The sequence below is a fragment of the Amblyomma maculatum genome, chromosome 6, assembly GCF_055883805.1.
Source record: "Amblyomma maculatum isolate TAMU_Amacu chromosome 6, ASM5588380v1, whole genome shotgun sequence".
NCBI lineage: Eukaryota > Metazoa > Arthropoda > Arachnida > Ixodida > Ixodidae > Amblyomma > Amblyomma maculatum.
In genome coordinates, this window is record NC_139349.1 from 183,346,831 (window position 1) to 183,369,974 (window position 23,144).

Below are 23,144 nucleotides of genomic sequence, written 5' to 3' on the forward strand. Positions count from 1 at the left end.
CACCAGCTCCGTGGCTTCCTCTTTCCATTTCAGCGGTTTGCTACTTTAACCTCCTTAATTTTCCTCCTGATGAGTAGTTCTACCTGTTCATAATCTCAGTCTTTCGTGGGGCTTTTCTCTTTGCTTCCTCTATGTCTGCTGCTCTCTGTGCTATTCGATCGTAATTTAATTTTGCGTTTACCTTTTGTCTAAGTTCCAGTTCTCTTTTCATCAAGGACCCCATGTGCAGACTAATACGTTTATGATCACTTTCCAGACTACACTCCCCTTCTTAGTCTATTTCCATTTTTGTGACCTTGTAATAAATTCCCTGCGACATTAGACAGTAGTCAATGGTCGTCTGCCTGTTGCGGAATTCCCACGTGATTTGGCCTTCGCATTTTGTTTCTTTATTTACTATAACTAGGTCGTGTCGCTCGCAGAAATCTAGCATTAGCTTCCCGTTACAATCTGTGTATCAATCCAGATCGTCGATGTGGCCGTTCATGTCCCCCAGGCCCCATCTCCAAACTGGCTAATATCGTCACTGAGACATTCAACAAGATCCTTGTTTTCTTACCTGCATTGGTGTCCTGTTCCTAAATAAACTACCCCTAGCCATATCCTTATGCCGGCAATTGTTCCTGATGCCCAGATATGTTTTTTACAAGATGATTTAATTCTTTGCCAATTTGTTCCCAGGTGTATCAACATACCTACCCTTCCACCCTTTTTTTCCGTTCTCGTTCTGTTGCACCCTTCCCAGGCGTAGCCTTCTATAAACGGCGGATCTTCTAGATCCCCGAGATGAGTCTCGCAAAGAGCGTACACACCTATTTTATCATCCTTCAACTGCTGTTCTATATTTAGCCATTTCGCTCTTTTTCTACCTCCTTGCATATTTATGTAGCTGATCGTAGTGTTAAATTTCTTTTTTGTACTTTTCTTTCTCGACCTCCTTCTTGCCATTTTTTGGGGCTCAGACTCCGTTATTACGCTTTCTTCTGCTTCACTTCTAACTACCTCTGTGCACGGAGCCGTTGCGGACCGCCGAAAAAGCTACAGCCCTGCCTGCCAGGCATCAGCCGATCTCTGCTCCGACCCTGCTGTTTGCTAGTAGTAACAAGCGCTATCTTTGGAGCTACTGAACCTAGGTAGCCTCGTTTTGTGCACGCGCTGCCAGGCGGCGATAGCGTGCTCGGGTGGATCATCGGTTATGCTCTTTTTTTTTTTTCCATAATGTTTGCAGTCGTCGCCATTTTGCGAGGTGTCTCCACGTCTCGTTGTCATTGTTCCTTCGTTCTGTTTGTGTTACTTGCTTTGTTCGACCGTCTACCTTGTTATTGGTGCCGCATCGCGGTGGGGTGGTACGCAAGTTATACAATTGCTTTTAAGCTGAAAGCTTTCGAGTGCGGACTGCAGCATAGCAACCGCGCTGCCAGCAGGCACTTCGGCTTCAACAAGTTCTGCGTAGTGCGCTACTGGAGACGGCGATTGAAGTGCCGATACGGACTCTGATCAAGTCTCTGGTCAAGAGTGGAACTGTATGGTCTGCTGTGAGCATTATACCACGAAACGTGGGCAGTAATGATGAGGCTTCGTGCGGTAAATAAGGTGCTTTAGCAATTTGTGCTTTTTGCAACCCTGTACTTTTATAACAAGGGTAAGTTCTGCTTGAAAGTATTGTTTTGATTATACGTATTTACAATAGCTGGCTTTAGAATTCCGATTCGCACCTATTTAAATTTGCTTTTAGCGCTCCAAAACATTTACTCGAAAATTTTCCCCGCATAATTATCGCACCCCCAACTTAGCATCAATTTTCCGCAAAAAAAAGTGCGAGCATTATGCGAGTAAATGCGGTAACTACGTTTTACTCTGAAAAGGGGTACTTTTAGCGCGAAACAAGTAGGAAACGGACGAGGACAGAACACAAGAGACGAAACAATTTCTTGTGTTCTGTCCTCATCCGTTTCCTACTTGTTTCGCGCTAAATGTATCCCTTTTGAAAGGTGAACCAACTCGCTCAACTGAACGTTTCATTAAACGTTTTACTCTGTACAACCCTTATTAATTTGACCATACTTGGCCACATTTTCCTTCAATTTTCATCGCATTCATTTCCTGTCCACCTCTTTAGTGTTCTTAGAACAGGCAAGGATGTTAACTGAGCAGCGGAAGTCTCTCTCCTGAGATGTGTGCATGGTGTGAACACACAGGGTTAGCGCTGTGAAGCTGCACTCCACGTTGTAAACCCTATGCAAAAATGCCATCTATCGGCCGCCGCAAGCGTTTCTGCCATGTTTAAGGGTAGCTGCATTGAGGAGCGGTAAGCGGCATAGGGGGTTGCGCAGCCGGCTGCATTAATGCTCGTTGTTACTGATAATATCGTCATACTGTTGTGCCCCTTGTTGTACGCAAAATTAAAATAAGGGTGTAGAAGAAAAAAAGCAGCAAGTTACATCCCTTGAGCTTTCTTTCTTTTTTTGAGTCTTGTGTTAATCTGCTGTCACGTGGTTGTCGCGCTAGGCGCACTTTCAACCAACGGCGCGCCTGAATTGTAAAATATCTTATTTAGCGTGCATTGGAAGATTGCAAATCAGTACCTGGGGCTGAGGCAGACAAAATATATCGCCCACGTTGTGTTAAATTTGCCTGTAGACGGACTGTGCATCGCCTTTTCGCATAAAAGATGTGCAAGAGTGTTCCTGATTTCCTTGTTGCGCCAATCATCTCAGCTTTTAAGGTTTAATATATACAAGCTGAACAGATTTCGCCCCTATGTATATGTCCAAGTATCCAGATAGAACAGATTTCGGCACTTCGAAAGCGCCAGACTGCTCTCTTAAATTCCAGCGCAACATTGTAACATTTTTACGCATTCAATTTATCGATGAATTGAATATAGTCTACGTCCAGGCTTCAGTTGCAGAGATGTGTCTCCAGAACACGACTTGCAAAAGAAATGACTCGGAGTATATACGTGATAGCAACTGCCCCTACCCTTTAGCTGCTCTCGTCTGTTGCGAGTTCGCATGATTGTTGTTGCTATAGTGATGGCGATCACCGCGCTGTTTGCTTTTTTTTTGTTAGTGCGAGATTTTTTTCTGTGATTTGTGTGAGGTGCATCGAAAAAAAGTTACACCTTAATTTGGACCACGCCAGTTTTCTTTTCTCCCATCCATATCACTGAATAATGCTGTTTCTTCATTTAACCTTCATGGCGCGCCATGAACACACTGTAATGAGGTAGGGATTGGAACTGTTAACCATTTAACACTATCCACAGAGCAATATTGTTTGTAGCGAGCCTTACCACGCTTCGCAGTGAGGTTTGGTACTGCGGCTATCGCATTAGTAGAAATAATGAGCGCACACATGTCTTCCAGCTTTATTTTCTCTAAAACTACCCAGCCCTATACATGTATGCATCACATTTTCTGTATGCCCATTGCTTGGTACATTCTACTACTTCCCTGAATTGCTGCTGGCAAATAATGTTTGTTGTTTTGCAATATGACAAAAAAAAAAAAAAAGTCCCATGCATCACAGCTTCGCACAGAAAACATTTGTGTTCTTTCAAGTGTCAAATGACTGGACGCCCCATAAATTCGGACTTTGCAAAATATGTTCGGCAGCTATAGAAAGAAAACCGCCATTTAACATTAGACAGCCAGCCTGTATACGTTCACTACTTTTTCGCAAAACGATTTCGTGAAGAAGGTCGCTAGTGTCGAATATTGCATGAGAACTCAGCGCGATTAGTTTTTTCATTCAATATCTTCACAAGAAAAGAAAGCCATTAAACCTCGTTCCCCCCCCCCCCGTTTCACTACTGAGCTCATCCCTGACATGGGCAACGAAAAACTTCCGTCAAGAATTACGGAAAGATAAAGAAAAATGCGGTATTGGAGAGGAGAGAGGTTTTGCTGCAAAAACTGCGCATTGCACAAAGCACTGCTCGAATACGCGCCCACATAGGAGCTTGACATTGTGTCTGGGTATAAAGCAGGCCTCAGTTATGGGACTTCGCAGGCAGCAGTATCTGCTATATATTGATTTTCACAAAATAGAACCACGATGTGACTGCAACAGGAGCTACATATCTGAGGAGGATCAGCGCGCACGGAATCACGTCACTGGCCGGTCGCGTTTCGCCGCCAAATTCACGTGGTTGGGGGTTTTAGCCAGTAATATATAGAATATGGGATCTGCTATATGGTTCATTACACACTAACGAGATACATTAGCTGCTTAACGTTCAGACAGAGGATGGGAACAGTAGTGCGCGCGCTTCACTGGGAGCTGTAAAGGTTCATCAGAGCACAGTGTTTATTAGGCATCAGCCCTATACTAAAAAAAACAAAACAAGAAAAAAAAAACAACATTAAGCATTTTCGTGCAGGCGTAATGACATCGGAGACATGTTTTACATCCGGAATCAATATCAATATGTTTGGCACTTTCATGGACGCGTATTTGAGTAGCCTATCAAGGAATGCCCCGGAGCAACAACGAAGGTCTTGTCATTTGTAGTTACGCTGTTACCACCATTCGCAAGAAGTTTTGGCAGTGCAGTATCTCTTCATGAAGTAAAATTGGAATGAAGGCAGCGTGTAGAAGTCAATCGTCTATTATTCCGTCATTTTTTGCTTTGAATGTGAACAAATACATGGAAATCACAGCACAAAGCAGATGCAGCTAACGCGACGGCAGCAGCCGTAAGCGCGGTTTGCTGAACGTCCGATAGATGGCAGCAATTTTGCATAAGGTCTATACCCTGTGCATTAAATATTCCCGTCGCTGCGTGTGTGATGCATTTTTAATTCTCTCTCTCTTTTTCGCTGTGCCTCATGGAAAACGTCCTGAACAAGAAACTTTTCTGTCTGGTTAGAGTAACACGCAGTTTAAGCTAGAGGAGAGGGCAAACGCCCCACATTCTGTATTTCACACCGTCGTTTTTCGTGTGGCACTCTTTGCAGTCAGTGCTTTTTATACCATGCTGCGATGCACTGGTAATGGACAGGAGACTGTGCACTGGTAACTGTTTCTGTGCTTTCAGCTATCACATAGGCACTTGATTGTTGGTTTAGCGGGGAGTTCATTAAATATGGTCTTGGAAGCAACCTTCAAGCACTCTGCAAGGTCACGTTTGGAACCTGATACATATTTCCTGTCCTGGGTGCAACATGGTGACAGATCGGCGGGAGGTTCAATGCAACCACAAAAACAATTCTTTGCAGGCACCCATTGTAATGTGGAGGATTTCTCTGGGGATGTTAGAAAGCATATACATCATGCATTTGCTGTTGCCAAATATTTTTGAGTTACTTTGGTGTTAGTCATGGAAACTGTAACACCTTCTGTGTAGCACTTCTGCAAGCAGCGGCAGATTGGCCTCATTACACATGCAGCTGTGCTTAAAGAGTGAGAGCCTTGTGTTTCTCTTTCTGTGGGAGCTGTGCAGAGCAGTCTAATGAAGAGTGGATGAGATCATGGAGGAACGAAACAACTTAGGAGAAGCCCTTGCCATTCCCAATGCATTGGAGAAAGTGTGCGGAAGTGACGTTAAAATTTAGGGTTAGCCAAGTCGGGCCATTAACAACGGCGACGCTGTTGCTATGAAAACTCGGGCCACTAGCAACAGCATTGCTAAGGGCCCTAGGTATGTGAGCGTCGCGGAGAAAGAGAATGCGGAGGGTAAAGGAGGAGGAGAGACGACGACACATCTGGTCAAGGCGCGGCCGCGCCGGCTTAAAAAAAATGACATCAGGGCCTCTCCTAAGTTCTTTCCTTCCTCCATGGATGAGGTGCTTTCTTTCTCCACATTGGCAGAGCAGTGCTTATATAGTAGCTGGCCACAATCTCAACCCTTGGCGTAGTATGTCCTTCAGCATGCATAGATTTTTTTGTACCTGCACTTTGTGCCTATTGCTAATGATAGTTGCTAGTTGAGATCTTTCTTGCTTGCTTCGTTGAGCTTCTGGGCTGTTTGTGGGGTTGATTTCGGAGAGTGGCCCTCATTAAGCTGGCCATATTGATTTTTCGATTTGAAATCTGGGCTCATTTTTGAAGCTAGCAATGGTGGTGTTGATGCACCTGCCACGGCATCACAGCCCAGATGGTTTCTCGTAGTGTTCATCTCTTCAGAAGGGCAGGTTTGACATTTTTCGATAGCGCTTGTCCCTGTCTGTTTCTGCTCCGTCTATTGTTGTTTTAGTGCTTTCGAAGAAAGCTCACCTCTTGTTTGGGCTCTTCTTTCTCACGTCTCTTAGAGACTACTTGGATGCTTGCTGCCATTGCAGTTAGTAGGGCTCATAATTCAATGCAAGAAAAGAGCGTGCCTTGTCCTTGTGTTGCAGTTCTTTTCTTGCATTACCTTTCTAAATCGAAGGTTATGTTATCTCTCATCTTTTCTAGCGCTTCTTTAACACACAAGGGACGTTAGATGAAGGAGGAACACATAAGAACGGACGCTAGTCTTCATATATGACATGTTGCTTCATTAAACGACAGTTGAAGACTAGCGTCCGTCCTGTTCTTATGTGTTCCTCCTTCATCTGATGTCCCTTGTGCGTTAAAGAAGCGCTAGAAAAGATGAGTTCAAATGCTTTCCAACTCGCCCAAGTTTCCGCCTTATTATGTTATCTCATTCAAAGAAATTAATTCTTCAAACCTTCTGAGCTCATCCAGTTGAACGAGTAGACACACACCAAAATTTTGTTGCTTATTATGCCTGTGGCATAGTATGCAGCACGTTACGAAGTATGAAGTGGAAGATAATTATTTTTTTTTCCCCTCTGCTTCAAACTGCCAGGTGTGATGTCATTGATGTTCTAAGGTCACGTAAGGCTTCAATATGGTCGCTGCTTTGTACTTTTTAATTTGTGCTAGTTATTATCCAAGTGATAAAATCGTCAGAACATTCTTACAGGCCTGTTGGTGCATGGATTTTGCTGGAGGCTAAGCGCTGTGTCCTGTCTTGTTTTCAGTGTTTTCGTTTTTCTGTCTTCCCGCACTTAGCCTCCAGCAAAAAAGAGGAAATCGTCCAAATGGTAAAATACACTGGAAATGAGTAAGCAGTTTTTACATGTCTTGCGTGACCTCAGCATGTCAGTGGCGTTACAGCCATTGTTGGCGGCTGAAACCGAAACTGCAAGAGACAAAAATTAATGATGAATTATTTAGATGGTGTAAGTGAACTTGCGATTCATAGACGCTACTGCCTTGTTACAATGAAAAACTCTGTCTTAGGCCTGTAGTGGACGGAGGGTACAGTAGGTGGGGCAAAGCGAGATATATTTTCATCACGCTGCAAATTGCATTGCTCAACAATTACTTCTACTGCTACCTTAGGTGCAGAGCTGGGTTTGATGGGGGCAAAACCTTTCTTTTGTCCTCACATATTTCAGGGAATCGAGGTCTGGAACACTGACACAGGCTGCTGCTCTCGACTCGAGCATCTTCTCGGGTAAGTAGTTTAGAACAGCTGATTTCGTTCACAGGAAGGGAAAGGCGCAGTATCGGTCACACTTGCTCTGTGGACACCTGAACCGCGCCGTAAGGGAAGGAAGGAAGGTGGGAGTGAAAGTGTAAAGAGAGAAAGGTGAGGGCTACGGAGTAATTTCGACCACCTGGGGATCTTTAACGTGCGCTGACATCGCACAGCACATGGAACCCGGGAGCTCCGGCACAGTAGTCGGGCGTCTTACCACTGCACCACTCCGGCGAGCAGTGATCTCAATTTTTCCTAGTTTGCAAAAGATGCTTTTATTCTTTTAGAATGATACATAATTGTTGTCATTAATTGCCAGAGCATTGCAAAGAAAAATAGGGCTTTAACAAGCATATTACAGGCAAAGAAAGTGAGCATGTAGAGGCAAGTGCAGTAAATTGAGGCATGTTACTAGTAATGAGACTAGTATTTAAGAAATCTTGCTAGAAAAGTAGAAAGCAGTACACAGATAACAAAAAAAAGGCAGTGCTAGTAACCAAAATGCACCAGAGTTAGAATAAATAACAAGCCATTACAAAGTACTATAATCTATTAGCAACAAACACACTAGAATAAAAATGCAGAGAGTAAAAGAGTGAGCATTTCATGGGTCAAGTGGATACAGCTGGCACAGGTAATTGGAGGAATATGGCAGAGGTATAGTCCTGCCGAGGATGAACATATTGAAAATGCGGACTGATGTGGCACAGCTGTGGAAAGACAAAAACATGTATTGTGGTTTAGCTCTAGTTAACCCTAGTTGAATTGCGAAAGCAACGGCGAAACCTTCTTTTGCCTGCTACATTATTCCCCTATCACGCCCTATTAGTGTAAGGTGCTACATTATTGGGGACTCTCATCCTTTAAGGGTATGACGTGAGAGCGTAAGCTACCAGCCCACTTATAAAGACGCTTCAACCAAGCTTGTCATAGGGGTAATGAGAATGGAAGCGCTTCTGGCAGGTTGATTTTAATATGAAAGGAGCGACCCGAGTTGGCAGCTCCTGCCCGTGGTATAGAGGTAACATGAATTCAAATGTCATGGGGGGCTGATTCCACCAAGGTGAAGTGCGCTTATATCCACGAAGCGTCTCCTCTCTCCTCTGCCCATGGAGCACACATCCCCCCCCCCCCAAACCCCAACCCCGCGGAACCGCCGCGGAGCGAGTGCAAGGGTGGGAATGGAGAAAGCGAGCAAATGTTATCGCGTTGCAGCATCGTTGCCATGGCGACGACAAGCCATCTGTCAAGCGCGGCGGTGGCTCAAGGTCAAGTGCCCCGACGGGCCACAGGCTACCGTGAAGAAACAAAACCGCATATTGTAATTCATCACATTTATGAAGAGTAAAGAAAAACCTTGATGTCATCGATTGAGTAATAAGCTTTATGAAAAGAACATAATGATTGTCAGCTGAAAGGTGATTCCATTTGCTGCACATATCCAACTTGCCATAAGTGTGTTCTAGACTGAGCTGGCCTCTGAGAGACGAAAAACTACATGTGTTGTGTCGAAAAGACACGAGCAAAAACATTTCTTTCCAGGGTATTGACACCCGTAGCTTAATAGAATATGGCACGAGCACTATTCTAGATAAGTTCAGAAGACATAAGCGAGCTTTTATTTTCCCATAGGTGCATGCAAAAAGCTACAGAGGTCAGCTGGAAATGCCCACCAACTGCTGTATAAACCGTATTATAGGCTGGGTGGGAATATAGGTCAACCCTCTTACTGTGAAGTGAAAAAAAAAAATTAAAACAAGAAAAAAGTGTAGAAGCGCACATATTTACATCACCGGAGCTACGATCTCACCCTAAACGTTCAGTAGTAAAGACGACTGCTGGCCAGACAATTCTGAATGGTTGCATGCTAACAGCTACTCTTCTCTGAAATGCCAAACCGCCGAGCTATAGTGCTCTAGAAGATTGGGCAGTGTGCGCCGAAGAGCGGGCCGCTTTTCCGATGCCAGCCACCGACTTTCACGAGAGGGTGTGACGTGCAACAGGGGTGCCACGTTCACCACTCGGCTTGTAGCGGCTGCGGGAATAGCGGGGGTACAGAAGAGCAGCGCGGTGCTTTTTGGAGCTATTCTCACACGCTGTGCAATTGGTGAAATAGTTGATAAAGAAGCTACATATTCCAGGTGCATAAACTTATCCCTGGAATTCATTTATATCTCTCCAGAGACTCCGTACACGCTAGAGTATTCCTTGGGAGCAGCGCTCTGTTTGAAATTTTATTTGAAACACTTTAAACATTTCTTCTTGCGGACAGCCAGAAATCGTCCAGATGAGAGGTTTGTATGCATTGTTTTCAACGAAGCTTGTTTTTCCATAAGGGTATAAAGGCTGCTGCCGATGAGTGGTAATTTAATTCTATTGAAGGAATTACATGCGCAGAAAAGCAGTATGCATTCAAATCAAAGCTTGCACTTTGTGAGTGCTCTTTATGAACACCTTTTTTTTTTTGCAGCTTGCGCTTATCAATACATAACATTTATCTTAAATCCTCAGTAATCTGTAATATATATTTGGTGTTCTTTCTGTGCCCTAATCACCGCTTATACAAATGACAAATACAGTGTGCGAGCAAAACATATGTACTCATAACCATACTAATTTAAGTCACCGTGGAAGTTACCAGCAAAAAGAAAAAGAATGTATATATACGCCACTCGAGGATTTATTTTTTATAAGTGATTAACAAAGATATTAATTGCAGACATTTGTCTACATGCCACCAAGTTCAGCTAGGGCAGTGCTTCAGATAAAACAAGAAAAATTAGACATACGAGGCAATACGTTCAACTATGGGCACTTGAGGGTGGATGCTTTACTAGCATCAAGTGGAGCAACAGAAAAAAAAGCACTTACAATTGCGCATCTTCTTGGCAAGTATGATGCAGTTCCTGGAGTGCACCGAGAGAAAATGTGAAAAAGTAAACAAGCGCCTAATACGCAAGCATTTAATATCAGGCTGAATTCAGATGCGGACACTAATGCATGTTTATTCTTTGAGTGTATGTTACCAAATATGAGCAATCGACTGAATATGCTTAACATCATGTGTGTTGCAAATATGCAGAAAAAAAAGAAAAACAATGCAAAGGTGACAAGCTATACATCTCATGTATAGCTTATTTAAAGAGTAGCAGCAAAAGATTTGCAGGACGTAATTGGAACTACTTCTTAGGCCAGCCTATTCCAGTCTCTGATCGATCTTGGAAAAAATGAAAGCTTCTATGTATCAGTTTTACAGCCAATTTCATCGTCATCATCAGCATCACTATACCCAATACCCATATTTCTCCAATTAACCCGGTTCTGTGATAGCTGCATCCACTTGACCCCTGCGAACTTCTTAATCTTATCCGCCCGCCTAACTTTCTGCCGCCCCCTGCTACGCTTTTCTTCCCTTGGAATCCAGTTTGTTACCCTAAGCGACCATTGGTTATCCTCTCTTCGCACTACAAGTCCTGCCCATGTCCATTTCTTCTTCTTAATTTCTACTAGAATGTCAGTAACTTGAGTTATTTCTCTGACCCACTCTGCACGCTTCCTATCTCATAATGTTTTGTCCCATAGCCCTCTGAGCCACAGTCTTGACCTTTAATGGAGAGTCAAGCCGTAACGAAACAGTTTGGAGCATGAATATTCAAGTCACGGTTAATGCCAGCCTTCCTGTGATAAATACAATGGAAAAATTTTAGGTGCAGTGTATATCGGCGTTTTTTAGAGAGTGCCATTCAAAAGAGTCTTTGGCACCTGAAACACTGAAGTGTCTGCTGTAATTATCAAACACATATCGCACTCCAAGACTTTGTACCCTATCCAGTTTATCTATGTCTACCTTAGGCCAAGGGTCCCACACTGAACATGCATACTCTAATACTGAATGGACGTTAGCATTGAAAAGTAATTCTTTGATGTCTGGAGGAAATTGTTTTGTGTCACGCCTGAGAAAACCAAGAACGCGGCAAGCTTTTCCAGTCGCGTAATCAATATGACGTCGCCAACTCATATTGGAAGTGTTGTATACGCCCAAGTAGTTGTATTTGAATACCAATTAAATATGAATTCTATCGATTTGATAAAACAAATCATGGGTTTTTTTTCTTTTTTGTGACGCACATATATACAGATTATTGCACATCCTCCATTTTTTTCTCCAATCAGCAGTCTTGCTGTAGTCATTTGAACAGCAAATAACTTTATATCATCCGCAAACTAGAAGCAGTGCCAGAGCAGATGTCATTCATAAAGATAAAAAATAACAACAGTTCAAGCACTGACCCTTGAGTTACACCAGATGGTACAGTATGCAGCTTACCATTGATTGCTACCCTTTGTTTTCTCATACATTTTTTAATTTTCTTATCAGTGCTGTACCAAGACAATTTCTGCAGCAGAGGAGAATGAGAAGCAATTTCAAATGCTTTCTTAAAATCTAAAAAGATGCAATTAATGGAAAACTCTTTATCAAGTGCCCTTGTCAGATTGTGAATTAATTCTGTCAACTGAGTTACACAAGAAAAACCTTTTGCAAAAACCATGCTGCTGATTATTTAGTAAAGAATACATATTCATATGGCTAATCATACTGGTAAAAAACACATGCTCTAGAACTTTACAGGACGTGCTTGTCAAAGAGATCGGACGATAGTTAGCCACGACATTACGAGGGCTATAGTTGAACACAGTGCAGCGGTGGCGTAGCGGTAGAACATCCGCCTTGCGTGCAAGAGGACGGGTTCAAATCCTGGTGCCGTGCAATTCTCCACCGGACAAAAAAAAAATCTGCGTGTCGATGGAATTGCATAAACACCTCTGGCAACGCACTCCCTCACCAGAACAGGAATTGGCCACCCTGGTGCAGTAATCGGCCGCAACCACTCACGATTAGTTCCATAAAACCCCCGGCCCTCAGTCACCAGCGGCTGTGAAACAAGTGACCACGGCGGCGGTCAGACCTGTGACGCAGCAGGGGGGCTAAGAATTCCTGGCTCTGCTGGACAGGCCGCCATAGGAAACTGACCCTGGCACCGTTTAACGCTAGAACCCTAGCTAGTGAAGCTAGTTTAGCACTGCTCTTAGAGAAACTAGAGGGTATGAAATGGGATGTCATAGGGCTTAGTGAGGTTAGGAGGCCGAATGAGACATATACTGTACTGAAGGATGGGCATGTACTGTGTTATCGAGATTTACCGGAAAGGCGAGAACTAGGAGTAGGTTTCCTTGTCAATAAGTATATAGCGGGTAATATAGATGAATTCTATAGTATTAATGAGAGGGTGGCAGGCATCGTAATTAGGCTTAATAAGTGGTATAAACTGAAGGTTGTACAGGCCTATGCACCTACATGTAGTTATGATGACCAGGCAGTTCAAAGCTTCTACGAAGATGTAGAATCGGCAATGCGAAAAGTAAAGACGCAGTATACTGTACTAATGGGCGACTTCAATGCCAAGGTAGGGAAAAAGCAGGCAGGAGACAAGGCAGTAGGTGACTATGGCATTGGTTCTAGGAATAGCAAGGGGGAGTTACTAGTTGAGTTTCCAGTCAGCAAATGGAAGAACCGGAAATGGACATGGAGAAGTCCTAACGCGAAGACTAAAAATGAAATGAACCCCCGCCATTATGGAAGATGTAGAGGGAAAGTGCGATGCAGTGACAACAGTATGGTGAGGTCCCGAATTAGCCGAAATCTGAAGAAGGAACGCAACAGATTAGTAAGAAACCCATCAACGAATTAGCGGTGAGGGGAGGGCAGAAGAGTTCAGGATATCGCTACAGAATAGGTATTCAGCTCTAATCGAGGATGGCGACATTACCCTAGAAGCAATGAACAATAATTTCAGAGATATCATTACTGAGTTCACTGCAGAAGTAGGTGGCAGGATAGTTAGAGAGGATACCGGTAAGCTGTTAAGGAGACGAAAGATTTGATTAAGAAACGCCAGAGTATGAAAGCTTCCAATCAAACAGACCAAATAAAGTTAGCCGAGATATCAAAGCTAATCAATAAGCGCAAGGTGGCCGATATAATTAAGTATAACACGGAGAAAATTGAGCATACTGTAAAGAGCGGGGGAAGACTTAAAGCGGTAAAGAAGAAATTGGGCATAGGCAAAAACCAGATCCCAATCTTGTTCTTCTTGTTATTTCCTTTTCGTGGTCTGGATCTGCGGTTACTATCTGTCCTACATAGACATATTCGCCTACTACTTCCAGTATTTCGCTACCTAATGTAAACTGCTGTTCCTTCCCGAGGCTGTTGAACATTACCTTAGTCTTCTGCATATTGATTTTCAAGCCTACCTTTCTACTTTTCCTGTCTTGGTCATCAATCATTATTTGCAGTTCATCCCCCGAGTTGCTTAGCAAGGCAATGTCATCAGCAAATCGCAGATTACTGAGGTATTCTCCATCTACCCTTATCCCTAACTGCTCCCATTCCATGTCTCTGAATACTTCCTCTAAACAAGCTGTGAATAGTACTGGGGAGATTGTGTCTCCTTGCCTAACACCTTTCTTTATGGGAATTTTGTTACTTTCCTTATGCAGAACTATGTTCGCTGTGCAGCCGCTATATATATCTTCCAGCACTTTCACGTACGGCTCGTCTACCCCCCAATTTCGTAATGCCTGCATCACCGCCAAGGTTTCAACTGAGTCAAATCCTTTTTCGTAATCAATGAATGCTATGTATAAGGGCTGGTTATATTCCGAGCATTTTTCTATCACCTTATTGATGGTATGGATATGATCGATAGTAGAGTACCGTTTCCGAAACCCTGCTTGATCCTTTGCTTGATTGCAGTCTAAGGTTGTCCTGATTCTATTAGCGATTACCTTAGTAAATACCTTATACGTAACAGACAGTAAGCTGATTGGTCTGTAATTTTTAAGGTCCTTAGAGTCCCCTTTCTTGTGAATGATGATAATGTTTGCATTCTTCCATGGTTCCGGTACCGTCGATGACACCAGGCACTGCGTATACAGGGTGGCCAGTTTTTCTAGCACGATATCCCCCCCGTCCTTCAGCAAATCTGTAGTTATCTGATCCTCTCCAGCTGATTTCCCCCTTTTCATAGTTTCTAGTGCTTTCTTGACCTCGTCCTTCGTCACTGGTGGAACGTCTGACTGTTTTTTCCTACCGTGAATCTCATTACGGTCCCGACTACTTTGGCTACTGTAGAGATCTGTATAGAACTCCTCGGCTACTTTGACTATCTTTTCCATATTAGTGATGATGTTGCCAGCCTTTTCCCTTATCGCATACATCTGGTTTTTGCCTATGCCCAATTTCTTCTTTGCCGCTTTAATGCTTCCCCCGTTCTTTACAGCATGCTCAATTTTCTCCATGTTATACTTCCTTATATCGGCCACCTTGCGCTTATTGATTAGCTTTGATATCTCGGCCAATTCGATCTGGTCAGTTGGATTGGAAGCTTTCATACTCTGGCGTTTCTTAATCAAATCTTTCGTCTCCTTAGACAGCTTACCGGTATCCTCTCTAACTATCTTACCGCCTACTTCTACTGCACACTCAGTAATGATATTGTCACGAAGACAGGGATTTATGGGTATCTGCAACAGGGGCAGATACACACAGTCAAGACAGAGGTTCCCGAGAAACGGTAACACGAAGATACAAGCTCAAGAGTTCACAGTCCTAGCTAGCCGAAGCGCGCGAGAGTCTCCAACTTCTTCGTCGTTCAAGCGCTACCTCGAGCCGTCAGGTGGCATTATACCCTCCCCCCCTCGAAAAAAAAAAAACCTCAAGCTCACAGAAAAAAAACTGCTCCGGATGGCAAATACGACTTTCAGCGGGTAAAATACGGCTTCATGTGAAGCACATGCACCAGGTCAGACGAGCACTGACGACTAGAACTCGGTACAGTTCCGTCTGGAATAACCTCGTACGTAACTTCTGAGAGGCGACGCAACACTCTGTAGGGTCCGAAGTAACGATTGAGAAGTTTTTCTGACAGGCTTGGGCGCCGGACAAGTGTCCACACCCAGACTTTGTCACCAGGCTGGAACACGACATAGCGATGGCGGTCGTTATATCGGCGTGCATCTGTTGCTTGCTGTTTTGTAATGTGATTACGGGCGAGTTGGCGAGCTTCCTCAGCGTAGTTGGTGAATTCTTCTGCGTCAGCGGTAAGCAGCTGGTCGTCAGCCGCACATGGCAGCATAGCATCGAGCATGGTCTGTACATCGCGTCTGTATACTAGGCGTAACAAAGTGAATCGAGTTGTTTCTTGGACGGCCGTGTTATATGCAAATGTGACATAAGGCAGTATCTCGTCCCATGTTTTATGCCGGACATCGACATACATGGCGAGCATGTCCGCTATTGTTTTGTTTAGTTGCTCAGTAAGGCCATTAGACTGAGGATGGTAAGCAGTAGTCTTTCGGTGATGTGTCTGGCTTAGTTGGAAAACTTCTTCAAGAAGACGCGCTGTAAATGCCTTGCCACGATCAGTGATGACGTATGAAGGGGCGCCATGGCAGAGGACAATCTGCGTCATGAAAAATTGTGCCACTTCGGAGGATGTTGCACGTGGCACCGCCATAGTTTCCGCGTAACGTGTCAGATAATCTGTAGCCACGATAATCCACTTATTGCCAGCTCACGATAGAGGAAAAGGGCCAAGAAAGTCCATACCAATTTGGTCGAATGGTACTAGCGGTGGGGGAATAGGCTGCAGGAAACCCGCTGGCTTCAATGGCGGTGTCTTGCGTCGCTGGCACTCGCGGCAACCTCTAACATATGATGAACGGTGGCGGTAAGTTTGGGCCAGTAATAGGCCTGGCGCACTCTGGTAAGAGTGCGTGCAAAGCCCAAGTGTCCAGCGGTGGGTTCATCATGGCAAGCATGAAGGATTTCATCGCGGAGATCTGCAGGGATGACTAGAAGATAGGCTCGGTCACTGTTGCCGGCGCTTTTCTTGTAGAGGATTCCGTTGCGCGTACAGAAGGATAACAAGTTCTTAGCAAACAGTCGAGATACTGTAGAATCGAAACCCTCCAGATGATCGATCACAGTTTTGAGGTCTGGGTCAGCCCGTTGCCGGGCCTTTAAATCAGAGGAACTGATAATGCCAAGAAAATGGGCGTCTTCGTCTGTACTGTCATGGGCCAATTCCACGGGTGATCGAGACAGTGTGTCAGCATCTTCATGTTTACGTCCGGATTTATAAACGATAGAGTAATCAAACTCCTGCATACGAAGGCTCCACCGTGCAAGACGTCCTGATGGATCTCGAAGAGTAGCTAGCCAACACAAAGCATGATGGTCTGTCACAACTTTAAATTTTCGGCCGTAGAGGTAAGGTCAGAATTACATTGTGGCCCAAACGACGGCGAGACACTCCTTTTCAGAAGTTGAATAGTTTGATTCTGCCCGAGAAAGGGTGTGGCTGGCATAAGCGATCACTTTTTCCTCACCTTGCTGATGCTGGACCAGAACAGCACCCAGACCGACATTGCTGGCGTCGGTGTGAATTTCGGTGGCGGTGTCCTCATCGAAGTGTGCAAGAACGGGAGGGTTGTGCAGCCGTTGGCGCAGCTCGGTGAATGCCTCCTGCTGCTTGGAAGACCGGACATACGGGACGTCATCACGTGTCAGGCGCGTCAAAGGTTCTGCAATCTTGGCAAAATCGGCAATGAAACGGCGATAGTACGCGCACAGGCCCAAGAAACGTCGGACTGCTTTCTTCGTGGTAGGGATGGGAAAATTGGCTACAGCGGCTGTTTTATCAGGGTCAGGCCGAACATCGTCAGCGCTAACCACATGACCGAGAAATTTTAGCTGCTGATATCCAAAGTGACATTTTTCCGGTTTGAGTGTGATATCGGCCGAGCGAAGAGCGTCCAATACCGTTCGCAGCCGCTTAAGGTTCTGGTCAAACGTTTCTGAAAACACGATGACGTCGTCTAAATAAACCAAACAGGTTTGCCATTTAAGACCAGCAAGTACGGTGTCCATCATTCTCTGGAATGTCGCTGGCGCCGAACACAGACCGAAAGGCAATACTTTAAATTCATATAAGCCATCGGGTGTCACAAAGGCAGTCTTTTCCCGATCGTGCTCATCCACTTCTATCTGCCAATAACCACTTTTTAAATCAATGGAGGAAAAGAACTTGGCGTTGCGAAGTCTGTCGAGTGAATCGTCGATACGGGGCAACGGATATACATCTTTTTTTGTGATGTCATTCAGTTTCCTGTAATCAACGCAAAAACGCAGCGTGCCATCCTTTTTCTTAACCAACACGACTGGTGACGACCACGGACTTTTAGACGGCTGAATAACATCATCATTAAGCATTTCCTGGACTTGTGTCCGAATTGCCTCACGTTCTTTGGCCGAAATACGGTACGGCTGCTGTCGAATAGGTCGGGCATCGTCAGACGTTAAGATGCAATGCTTGGCGATAGAAGTTTGCCGGACTTTCGATGATGAGGCAAAGCACGGGGCGTACTCCAGCAGTAAGGCACGCAGGGCACGTTGTTGACAGAAAGAAAGGTCACTGCTAACATCGATGTGGTCTAGAACACTGGGAGTATCAATAATGTCAGACGCAAAACATTCAGAAACTTGCTTTAACAGTTCGCCGAAAGCGATGGCAGTAGAGCGATAGAGGTGGCGAGATTCATTCGTGAAGTTCGTGACGAGAAGCTCAGAGTGACCATTGCTGAGAATAATTAAGCTTCGAGCTGCACAGATGCCATGAGAAAATAAAAGCGAACGGTTGCTTTCAGCTATTATCGGCCCGTCACGAAGCCCGTCGCACACAACACTCACAAACATGCTGGAGCGGGGAGGCACTGAAACACACTCGGCTGAAACCCGTAGGGCGCACATACGTTGGCCATCGGTGGGGCTGGCAGCCGCTTTCTCCGTTGAGAACGAGACCGTTCGCTGTCGGAGATCGATGATGGCGCCATATTCCCGCAGGAAATCCACACCGAGAATCAAATCACGAGAACATTCCCGGAGAACGACGCAGCTGACAACGAAGACGTACGAGTCTGGATTCTGGCCATGCACTGTCTAATAGGAGTAATTACATGCCCCGCAGCCGTGCGTATTTGCGTGCTACACCATGGTGTCATAACCTTCCTAAGGGTCGCTGCCAGTTTCCACTCAAAATCGAAAAGTCTGCTCCGGTATCCACTAAAGCGCTGACATTATGACCATCGATGCACACAGGGATGTCCAGCGATAGCCGGTCTCGTGAACCAAATGCTGTAGTTTCTGCTCCAAAATCCATATCTGTTCTCATTGGGGGGACTTCTTTGTGCTGACATTTAGCGGCCCCGCCCCCGGAGGTCGCTCTACTCAGTTTTTCCGGTGGGGGCTTGGCGAGCGACCAGGCGGTGCTCGCGGGAAGTTACCAGTTGTTGAAGCGGTTTGCCGACGTGGGGATGGAGACCTGGATTGTCGGCGCGCCATCCGGAGGCTCTCTTGTGCGAGGTTGTCTCCAATGTCACGAGGTAGTTGTCCGAACGTGCGTCTAGGTGCGTTGGTGCAAAAACCCTCCGGTCCGAGTTCCCGATAAGGGCACCACCGGAAAATGTGACCAGGTTCCCCACAGTGGTAGCAAAGGCGGCGGCTCCGAGGGGCCTGCCAGACATCCGTTCGTCGAATGTTTGATCGCGGTGGCCGCACGTACCGCGTTGGCGGCTGTACAGGAATGTATTGCGTTGGCTGCTGGACGGGCATGCACTGGGTTGGTGGTAACGTAGACAACGGAGCTTGGATGGGAACTGGGCGTCGGAGAATGCCAGCGTAATTCGGACAAGAATAATCAGGAACAGGGGTACTTTGAGCTTCAGCAACATGCAGAGATGGCTGCATGACTTGCTGAATCTCTTCGCGGATCATATGTGCGAGAGAATCGTCCCTGGGTTGGAACGTGCCACAAACCTTCTGCAGTTCCTCGCGTACAATTGCACGAATAAGATCTCGGAGCTGTTCAGTATTGCTTACAGCAGCTGTAAGAGGCTCGGCAGCAGTCGTAGCGAGGATTGGGCTGTCGTAGACCGCCGATCGGCGCTGGTGTAGGATCTTTTCCATGGTGACCGCCTCTGTTAAAAATGAGGTAACTGTAGTTGGTGGGCTACGTACAAGACCAGCAAAAAGCTGTTCTTTAACCCCATGCATGAGGTGGCGCAGCTTTCTCTCTTCAGACATGTTGGGATCCACACGTCGAAATAGTTTCGTCATGTCCTCAACATACATCATGACGGACTCATTTGGCATCTGTTTTCGAGATTGTAGAGCACGTTCTGCTCTTTCGCGCATATTCAAGCTTGACACACGCCTCTACGATAAGACGGCGGAACTGAGGCCATGATGTTATTGTGCCTTCTCGGTTCTCATACCATGTCAAAGCATGGTCTTCCAGGCAGAAAATGGCGTTCCTTAGCTTTAAGTTGTCGTCCCACTGATTAAAAGATGCGACTCGTTCGAATTGAGTTAGCCAATCCTCAACGTCTTCATGCGCAGTGCCATGGAACGATTTCGGCACTCGGGGGTTTTGAACGTAAACAGGAGTACCTTGCATGACCGACGTAGTGCTTTGCGTGGCTGGCCGGAGGCTCGTTGTTGAAGTGGACTCCAAGGGCCCGTGATCGGGAGGAAGGCCCAGGTTCCTCCGGCTGACACGATGAACTGGTGTGTCCACAGGCAAAAGCTCGGTGTCGTTGGTTCGCGGAGGGGTGTGCGACATTGAGAGGACAATTACCCAGCACCTCCACCAAAACTGTCACGAAAACAGGGATTTATGGGTATCGGCAACAGGGGCAGATACACACAGTCAAGACAGAGGTTCCCGAGAAACGGTAACACGAAGACACAAGCTCAAGAGTTCACAGTCCTAGCTAGCCGAAGCGCGCGAGAGTCTCCAACTTCTTCGTCGTTCAACCGCTACCTCGAACCGTCAGGTGGCAATATCTCTGATGGAGCGCATTTGGCAAGCACTCGCAGATTATGACTAGCAGCTTGCCGGTATCGCTCAAGAGGAAAGTATATAACAGTTGCATCTTGCCTGTACTCACCTATGGGACTGAAACGTGGAGGCTAACCAAGAGAGTTCTACTTAAGTTGAGGACAACCCAGAGGGCTATGGAACGAAAAATGGTAGGGGTAACATTAAGAAATAGAAAGCGTGCAGAGTGGGTCAGAGAAATAACTCAAGTTACCAACATTCTAGTAGAAATTAAGAAGAAGAAATGGACATGGGCAGGACATGTAGTGCGAAGAGAGGATTACCGATGGTCGCTGAGGGTAACAGACTGGATTCCAAGGGAAGGAAAGTGTAGCAGGGGGCGGCAGGAAATTAGGGGGGCGGATGAAGTCAAGAAGTTCGCAGGGGTCAAGTGGATGCAGCTAGCACAGAGCTGGGTTATTTGGAGAAATACGGGAGAGGCCTTCGCCCTGTAGTGGGTATAGTCAGGCTGATGATGATGACTAATTTTCATTTATATAGAAGTGCACTTTCATCCAAGGACTTTACATAAAGGATACGCAAATATTTGGAGAACTCGCGCGCACAGAAACGAAAAAGGGCAGATGGCAGGTTATCCGGATCAGGAGTACTGCTAGCATTCAGCCCTCTAAGCAGGAATTCAGTTCCCTTTTCGTCAAACTCTATGGATTGCATGGATTCAACCTCTGCTGAACCATAATTGAAATAGTCATGACAAGTGCTAGAAGGAACAGTAAACACAGAAGAAAAGAAATTCTTAAAACACTGGACTTTATCAGAGCTATCGGTGACATGTGCTCCTTCATGATCAAGAAGTGGGATCGATATCTGATTATTTGCATTCCTTTTCATGAACTGCCTTTTAACCGTAAATGAAAAGAAGAAAAAGAGTTGCTTAGCCGCTGTCTTCAACTCATCTGTCATGTATTTTAGCTTTTCACTATTGTGCACTGAAGGATCATTCTTATGTGCCTTGTACGCAGCCTGCCTTTTATTTGTAAGCATGCAAATAGTTTTGCTTTGTAGTGACGTCAAGATCCAACTAGGGACATGCTTATCTCGCAGCTCAAAAACTTTTTCTTTGAATACCTGCCTTTGTTGTTTAAGATAACGTTTCAAACACATTGTTGCAGATTCGAAATAGGAATCTGCAAACAGAACTGTGAGAAGGAAGACGAGGATTGGAAGCGGGAGCGCGCGTGAGATAGGAGACTGATCGCCATGTTGGCACATTGATAGCCAGAGACAGCCAGTGGAATAAACGTATTCAGAGGCGGTCCTGGTGTCTGCCCTGCTTCTTCTATGCACATTAAAGTGGGATTCGAGAGCGGTAGAAACATCAAAGACCTTACTGTAGCTGTATATCCGACGCTGCCCACTTTAACCGACTGTGGCGTACTGCATCTTCATTTCAGGATAGATGAGTGGTCGCTAATGCCCGGTAAGAAAACAGGTGCCTGCACAGCTTCCGGAATATTGGTTGAGCAAAGGTCTAGAATGTGATTTTCACGCTTGGTCAAGGTTTGTGTCAAAGCGAAAGAGGTGCATAAATTTAGCATTTGTTGCGTTGCTTTGCTACCATTACTTGTGAACCTCCCCGACTGTGACCAATCAGTTTTGGGTAGGTTAAGTCTCCTCCTATAGCTATATAATATTCGTCAACAGTTTCCACAGCTTTTACAAACTCGCTTAAAATTTTAGGTGTGCTTCCCGGTGGTCGACAAAATGAACATACAACCAAAGATTTACCATTACCTAACTGTACTTATAACCACAGGGCCTTGCATGCTCTAACATCTGCGAACAAACTGTTTAATTAACCAAGATGAAAACACCACCACCGTGTGTATCGCGGTACTTCCTATAACTGCAATAATTACTTGGAAACACTTCATTATCGGCAATGTCACCATGCAGCCACGACTCTCATCCAAGAACGATGGTAGGTTCTGTCAGTTCAACAAGACCTTAAAAATCTTCAGTTTTATTCTTGATGCAACGGCAGTTAACTAACAGTATCGATATCCTCGAATTATCAACTTTTTGTCACATCACATGCTTCACTTGGCGTTGGATTTCATCGTAAACATACTTTTCATTATTCTTTTCATCATTCAAGCAAGTATCATATTTAATTACAGGGCAGTCAGATTCGCCACAAATGGTCGTCGCGTAATCCCTGAGAATTTTCCATTTCTTTCCAACATTTTTCTGCAAAATCTTTCGATATACTGAGGCCAGTATCCTTTAGTTTTCTTGCTATAGTAAGTACTCCTAACTTTTTTTATAAGGAATGAAATTCAATATGACCAGCCGCTGTTTACTTGGGCTAAATTTTCCAATACGGTGAGCCCTTTCGAATTTAGTAGACTATATGCATTTACGTCAGTTTTACTTGTTGCATGAGGCTTATCTGTATCTTGGATGCCAAAGAAAAAGTAAACTGCAACGCCGACTTCAGTTTTCAACGTCATCGATTTTGGTCCTTAGTTTCTGCTGCTCATCTTGTTGCAGCAGATTTGTTTCAAGACATTCCACTACAGAGCTCTTCAGCTCTTCAAGTCGGCCAATCTGCTGCTCAAGATTTGTCAAGCGCGTAGTAAGAGTCAGCATAGCAGCCTTGTTTTCAGCCTGGTATTCCTCAATGGAGCTCAATTTCTGCTTAATCT

General features: G+C 45.1%; 1 protein-coding gene across 4 annotated transcripts in view; it reads left to right on the forward strand.

Moving 5' to 3' along the window:
- Positions 1–23,144, forward strand: part of LOC146187532 (uncharacterized) — a 291,822-nt gene that overhangs the window by 170,423 nt on the left and 98,255 nt on the right. For all 4 annotated transcript variants that reach the window (XM_084607738.1, XM_084607739.1, XM_084607740.1 and 1 more), the window contains one exon: positions 7,392–7,450. In XM_084607738.1, coding sequence (XP_084463864.1) covers positions 7,392–7,450 — 59 coding nt within the window. The remainder of the gene's footprint in view (positions 1–7,391; positions 7,451–23,144) is intronic.